This window comes from Brachyhypopomus gauderio, chromosome 5 (genome assembly GCF_052324685.1).
Source record: "Brachyhypopomus gauderio isolate BG-103 chromosome 5, BGAUD_0.2, whole genome shotgun sequence".
Lineage (NCBI taxonomy): Eukaryota > Metazoa > Chordata > Actinopteri > Gymnotiformes > Hypopomidae > Brachyhypopomus > Brachyhypopomus gauderio.
The window spans coordinates 2,711,332-2,718,831 of record NC_135215.1 but is presented as its reverse complement, the minus strand read 5'-3'; the positions used below and the strand labels follow the sequence as shown (position 1 = coordinate 2,718,831).

Genomic DNA, 7,500 nt, shown 5'->3' with positions numbered 1-7,500 from the left:
TCCAGATTCTTACGGGTTACTCCCTCGGCACACAGTGGAAGCCAGTGCCGCCGGCCCGAAGGGAAGACCAGTGAAAACGCTCCACACACACTCAACGCTTCTTTACCCAACGAGCATTGCACACCAGCTTAGCCAAACGCTCTTGCGCCTATGACAAAGCATCACGCTACCGCTGACACTTGGCCGAGCAAAGTGTTTGGCCAGGCCGTCTATTTAAACAGCGAACTACTCAGGTACTCGGAGCGGCTCCGGACAGCTGTTCTGGTTTCATCTTCGTCTACCGAGACCGATGCCTCTTATCGAAATGTGAGGAATGATGGAAACGACAGACATTCCTGTTCTGACTACGCTGGACATCCACGTCCCGATAAGAGCGGAACGAACTCCAGATCTGAGTGGACTCTGATCCTCTCGCTGACGTCACCCTTATCAAAGACCATCACAGATTTAAGCTCATTACGTTTGTGTGTGTTCTTTGGTGCAGTCAGGGAGGGGGCAGGAGTTCGGGGGTGGGGGTAGTAGGGGTTACCTGTTGCCTGTCTTGGCTGCTCGCTCACTGGTTTGACTGATGCCTGTAAGAGTCACTTCATCGCTTGGCTTCTTTTTCTCTCTCCGACTCAGCGTGCGATTTAGGTCTACAGACCATTCCTAGGAAAAACCCACGTGTACACACACACACACACACACACACACACACACACACACACACACACACACACACACACACACACACACACACACACACACACACACACACACACACACACACACACACACACACACACACACACACACACACACACACACACACACACACACACACACACACACACACACACACACACACACTAAACAGCTGACCCTGCCTCCGAGTTGACCTGTGCAGTAATTCTACTCTACACTGGCATATGTGGGTGGAGTTGTAGCAGTTCAATCTCACACACCCACCCATGTTTACTTCCTAGATTACATTTCTGTTGGTGCGGCCGCGTTAGCACACAACCTCACTGTGATTATGAAATAAAAGGGTTTTGCAAGAGCCCTGCGTTGTTTCCATCAACACTGTGGAACCACACACACACACACACACACACACACACACACACGAACGATGCAGGAAACACTGTCCAGGTGCCGACAGCCAAAATCAGGAACATTCCACACGGCACACGCTGGTTTCCAGGGCAACCAGAAGCGTATCGACAAAGCCGGGCAAGCGCGGGCAAGCCCGAGGTCTCAACCGCACGATGAGGACATCAGAAACTTCTCCACCGAGCACAGACCACACGTGCGTCTCGGACCATGCGTTCGGCAAAGCGGACACCCTGGCGCTTTACAAGTTCCGCCCACATTTGGGGGCCGGGCTGGTGGTCCGAAGGGTGGGCGCTGGCACCAGGGCAACGATGGAAGACGGCATGGTTATTTTGGACAGCCTCGTGGGAAAGGGAGGAGCTTCAAGGTTGGGGCGGGGCTTTGCAGCTCATGATTCTACAAATAGCTTAAGAAGAATGCGTTGCGTTTGAAACTTACAGCACCACTGAAAAATGTGGACAACAACGAGCACGAAGGAGCGAATAGTCAGGCAGCCACTTGTCCCTGCGTGCCATTTTTAACTTTTACATCTAAAATCCACTTGACACTCCTCCCCCAAACCAGGAGCTGAGCAAAGATCTCACGCTCACTGAAGAACATGTTCTTGCGTCCCAACCATAAAAACTGACAGTAAAAGATCTAGCTGGAGCTCACATGCTAAATCCCAAATGACTGATACTCAGATTCTGAATTCTGAGAATCCTCACCCTTGGAGTGATACCAAAACACCCAAAACCGCACACATGGCACTGCAACACACTGAACTGCACACACACACACACACACACACACACACACACCACAGAACTCACTACAATGGACCTCCTGTTACGGAAGCTTGTGCGTGATAAGTCCACCTCCTGGATGCAGAGAGGGGCAGACGGAGGATCTGGTCAACACAACAGCGCCACACAAGAAATGACCGCCACTCCACAGGTGTTTGGACAGCGGTCAGCCACCAAGATGCTGAACCGGAACACGACAAACAGAAGCTCAAGGTTCATCTGAAAGATCCGTAATGTTTTAATGGTGAAACCGTCTGCTTGGGTCAGTGAAGGACCGATCACAGCAGGCGAGATGGGAAAGGTGTTTAAGTTAGAGTTCAAAGGACTTTAACGGTTATAACTGAAGCCACTGTGGGAACTTCACAAGCATTTACGTTTACGGCATTTAGCAGACGCTCTTATCCAAAGCGACTTACAAGCGGCACAATCAACTGACCATGTTCAATAACTTTAACCTGACAAATTCCTCCATTAGAAAAAGTTAATGTGTGTTTGACAGGGGAAGAGAATGTGTGAATGAGACAGAGGGGAAAGGAATAAATGATGTACAACACACACACGCACACACACAAACTTGACAGGCTGGTTCTCTTGCAGTAACTCAGTCGAAAAGGAAAGATAAAGTTTCTCTGAACAATAAACCCGTGTTACAGACTGCTGGTGTAACTTTCTGCTCCACAAAAGTGAGTATATTTAACTTCAAGATACAACATTCACTCCCTCTCACACCTGAGCCATTACCCAGTCTGTGTGGAGTGTGTGGATTCTGTTAGTGTGTGTCCCAACACAAGTGAGCCTACACTGTGGGAGAAGTGTGTGTGGTACCTCAAACTGAGGCCAGTTCATGGGCATGCCTGGACCGTGGTTGGAGCGGAACCACTTCAGATCTTCCTCTGCATCTGCTGCCTGGATTGTGTCCTCCAGCGTCTGATACACAGTCTGGAACCTACAGACAGGGTCCATACGAGAGCTTACTACACCACATGCTGCTTCTTTGTTTCTTCATGTAGGTGTGTGTGTGTGTGTAATATATAATATATTAATTCTCCTCAGCGCACCCCCCTGTAGTGCTAGGCAGTAATGCTCTAAAGCTGAATGTGGCCTCCTTACTTGTGATTGGTGGAGAGGTCGAGGTGCTGTTTGACCTCCATCAGGAGCTCTTTGAAGAAGCCCAGCCTCTTCTCCTCAAACTGCTGCCACTGCTCAAACACCTGCTCCATGTTCTCCATGTACTGAGGGGTCACCTTATCCAGATCATCCAGAGACTTCTCATAGCGCTCCTTAGTCTGATGCCCAGTCACACACACACACACACACACACACACACACACACACACACACACAAACATATAAACTACCGCCCGCAAACGTTCTCAACTGTTCACTGGTCAAAAGTCGTACACCCAACAGCTCCACAACATCTCCAACCTTCTGCACGTCCTGCTGACACTTCTCCACTTTGTCCTGGAGCTTCTTCTGGGCCTCAGAGTTGGCGCTGTTCTCCATCTTACTGTTGTTCTCTCTGCTGGTGGCCAGCTTCTCCTCTTTGCAGGCTGCGTGGTAGGCCTTCTTCATCAGGTCCACCTGAAGGAACGGGAGAACGTGGCTGCGCTCGGTCCACAAATAACAACCCCTGTGTTCAAAAGCCGTCCAGAGCTCGTTACCACCGGCTGGCTTCTCGCTATTTTTAAAAAGCTTCCCGGAAAAGCCACCTGTTCCCACATGGCAGCCTAGGACAGAGCGGCCGGGGTAGGCGATGATACGATAACGTTACTGCAATTCACACCACGACACGTTTTTCTGAAGATGTCATGAACATGTGTTTTTACATCACTGGCGGAGAGCCTATAAACAAAGTGTTGGCCCACCATATCAATATCTGGATTACTTCCATTTTTAAATAAGTGAACAGGTTTTTCCTCTTTGCATGTATTTTGGTGTGCATGGTTTAGATAAATATAATGTTTCTTAAAAATATCTTTCATGATAAGATTTTGGGCGTCAGGAAGTCACAAATAGTACTATTAACAGATTTGTATAAACAGGAAATTCAAATTACTGCACCAAAACACCAATAAATTCAAGAGCCTATACCTTTACGTGTAGCTTTGTAGGGCCAGAAAGACCCAATATCAAATGCTTTCTTATGGCCAGAAGACCATACAACGTTTTCTACTCTAAATACAAAATCCAAGGGATGTTTGGAAAACATAGCGTGTTGACACAGTTGCGTGGGACTGCTTTTGACTAGGCTAACCTTGCAGCTGCCTAGAAGGAGACAGGGACTAGACAAACAAGAAACAGCAACGTCAGACATACTCATTTAAAGGGAAACGTACTCCTGAGTCACAACAGACCTCAGACTTTAAATTGAGTGTTTTTTCTTAAGGCAGGCAAGCGTTTTCCAGGTGAGGAAAAAGTAGGATCCACTATTGGGTACCGAAAACTACAGTGATGAAGCTAAAATCACGGGATTTGTGGGCAGTGTGGAGAGTGGTGGACTGGTTGTGTCCGCTACCTCCTTGAGCTTCTTGGCCCATGGCTTCTGAGCCTTTCGGAAGGAGTCCTCGGCCTCCTTGGTCTCCTTGAAGCCACCGATCATCTGCTTGTGGTAGGCGTCCTTCTGCCAGTTCTTCACCTTCTCGAAGTCCTCGCCCATCAGAGCGGCCTTGACCTCCATGTGGAGGTCACTCACCCTCTCGGCCTCGGTCATCAGCGCGCACCAGGCCCGCTCCACCGTCCCGTACTGCGGACCTGCGGCACAGCACAGCACCACGTCACTCGGATCGGCTGGGCCCGGTTCTTCTCCCGGCCTGATGACCCAGGGAAGGCTGAGGGGAAAACAACGCTATGCTGCCAAAAATGTACCCCCTGCCACCCTTATCTCTGTGAAGATATAAACAGGAAGATTCAAGAGACGTCTGATCCAGCAACATTCGCTGTGGACTGCAGCCAAACGTCAGAGGTCAACGTCGCCGGCGTAGGAAGACGGATCACGTGACTGAGGAGTCTGGAAAGACGACAGGTTAACGGGCGGTGCCTGAGGCGCGGTGCGGGCCGTACCTTTATCGATGAGCTGTCTCCAGCGTTTGGACCATTCGGTCAGCTGCTGGGCGTACGCCTTCTCGATGCGCGCACGCTCGTGGATGCAGTTCATCAAATCGTTGCACAGCCTGTTCCCGTCGTCCACCCGCTTAACGCTGCGCTTGTAGTTCCCGATCTGGGTCACACAAGTGGGGGGGGGGGGGGGGGGGGGGGGGGGGTGACAGTCATCTGGACGTCGCTCTTACGGAAGATGGCCCGAGGTGTGTGTGTGTGTGTGTGTGTGTGTGTCTAGACTACCTCCCAGAAGCTGTCACTGGAGACGTCGGTCAAAGAGTCGTTGTAGGTGCCGGACATGGCTGCTAGCTTCAGTAACCCAGCGTCCTGAAACAGAAACGTCGCTGAACGTTTTTACTGCAGAACCGTTTCAAGGACACCTCGAGGACACTTATAAGGGACGTTTCACTGTCCTGTCCACACCTGCGCGTGCCCTAACCCTTACCTGGGCTCCTGCGATCTAGCAGCTCGTACAGGAGCCTAATCCTCTCCACCGTTCACGTCGGCTAGGTTAGCATCCCGTCTCGGGTAGCTTTTTACAATTTTCACTGGGTTATTAAGCATGTCGGCAGCAATGCAAACACGGACGAAGAACAAGAACAATTCTACTTGTCCTGTTTATTCAAGAGTAATGGTCTCCCTGTCGTCCGGACGTCAGCACCAGTCAACCCTCCCTCTCCATCTCCGTCCACTGGGTGTTTTTTTTCCAGGGGAAGTGAAGAAAATTCCAATTCTTTCAGCTGACCCCCCCGCAGCCTACCCCTACAAAGCTGATTTACCCTAGTGCACCAACACAACATGTACCCACAACACCGCACGACAGCTCGGCGCGAGCCAACGGTTCCCCACGACCTTATCGGACAAGCAGTGGGGTAACTCATAGTTTCCATGATTTTAGTACTCAAGCGGTGCTGCACAAAGCCAGGTAGGAGAGGCTGATGGGGGGGTGGGGGGGGGGGGGGATTTCTTTACAGCCATAACACAGTCGGTTCTGTGTTGGCAGACTTAGCAACAGTCACCACAGCATGACTCAGAGGCATGACTTAGTGACACACACAGAAACACACACACATCCTGGAAAAATTAAAAAGAAACCTAACCAAACTAGTGTCTTGTTGCTTCAGGACCGATGTCTCAAACCGTCACTAAACAAAGCAGGAAAGAAGTAAACATCACACAGTTCAGCCCATCTCCTCGCCTAAAGCCCTATACACAAATACACAAGGTCAGCTTCACTCAGAGGAAGGAAACACGGCAGAAATATGGAAAACACTCACACACACGGAAACACAAGTGCACACTCATCACACACACAGGCACACATCCAGTTCACTCGCACACACACCCCTCATCTGGACTGGAGATTCTTTTGAAACCAAGCGAAATACGTTTGTTAAAAGCAAAGCACGTGGTGTTTATGAAAAAAACAGACCACAACTGTCATCGCAGAGGCAACATTTCAACGCCGCACAAATATGTGGTCATTCATAAACCGCTTTGCATGTGCGCGCACGCTTTTCTCTAAGAAAGACACACAAGAACTCTAGAACGAAACTGATGACCAATGGACCAACCGAGCAAGGGTTTTACTTCAACAACAACACACACACACAGGTTTTATAACTCTACGCACACCCGCTCTTCCGCTGCGGCTGGCCTGCGGTGAGGTGCTGCTCACAGAGACCCCTCTGTCATGCTCATCCCTCACTCACAGCGTTTCCTCTCTTCCCTCTCACCCCCCCCCTCCGTCTGAACAGCCATCCTGAGCTTCTGCCACTCATCACCACACCTGCTCCCCCCCCCACCCCCTTCAGATCTGAGAATGTGATCTTTATTTTTAACTAACTAATAGCTTTCAAGTTTCAAAAAGACAGGCCAAGCGGGCTGGTTTAACCTGGGCGGCCCGGGCCAGGCATGGTGGTTTAACCTGGGCGGACCGGGCCAGGCATGGTGGTTTAACCTGGGCGGACCGGGCCAGGCATGGTGGTTTAACCTGGGCGGACCGGGCCAGGCATGGTGGTTTAACCTTGGTGGTCTAGCCATCACACTGGCAGGTGGGCAAAACCACCATTTTCCAGATGAAGCCACATCACGTTTAGTTTGTTCTGGAGTCTAAAAGACAATGTAGAACAGCACTGCATAGAAAATAGGAAATAGAATACTACCATGTTTAGATATGACCCACAAGAAGAACAGAAAATGTACTCAGCGGGACACGTCATGCACTTCTCACCCACGAACAGCTTTCACTTAAGATCGCTACACTGAGAAGTTAAATAAATATCATTTGACTCCAAGGTCAAAAGCCACCAAAGCACACAGTGCCCTTAGTGAAATGAGATTATGAACCCAAGTCTCCTCTGAAGAATAAAGAGGGAAAAAACTCTGAGCATTTGACAATCCCTGTGGCAATCACTGTTCTCGTTTTAAGGACACCATTTCTTGCACAACAAATAGTTAACATCAACTTCTGTACTTTACCGTGTAACACACACACACACACACACACACACACACACACACA

The 7,500-nt window shown here is 49.9% G+C and overlaps 1 protein-coding gene across 4 annotated transcripts in view; it reads right to left on the bottom strand.

Moving 5' to 3' along the window:
- Positions 1-7,500, bottom strand: part of pacsin2 (protein kinase C and casein kinase substrate in neurons 2) — a 15,301-nt gene that overhangs the window by 4,376 nt on the left and 3,425 nt on the right. For 2 of the 4 annotated variants that reach the window (XM_077004859.1, XM_077004861.1), the window contains exons 2-9: positions 5,220-5,303; positions 4,941-5,097; positions 4,396-4,631; positions 3,306-3,461; positions 2,988-3,163; positions 2,703-2,823; positions 1,800-1,856; positions 530-648 (exon numbers count right to left, since the gene is read on the bottom strand). In XM_077004859.1, coding sequence (XP_076860974.1) covers positions 530-648; positions 1,800-1,856; positions 2,703-2,823; positions 2,988-3,163; positions 3,306-3,461; positions 4,396-4,631; positions 4,941-5,097; positions 5,220-5,276 — 1,079 coding nt within the window. In that variant the 5' untranslated portion in view covers positions 5,277-5,303. The remainder of the gene's footprint in view (positions 1-529; positions 649-1,799; positions 1,857-2,702; positions 2,824-2,987; positions 3,164-3,305; positions 3,462-4,395; positions 4,632-4,940; positions 5,098-5,219; positions 5,304-7,500) is intronic. The other 2 variants (XM_077004860.1, XM_077004862.1) reach the window with 1 other exon arrangement.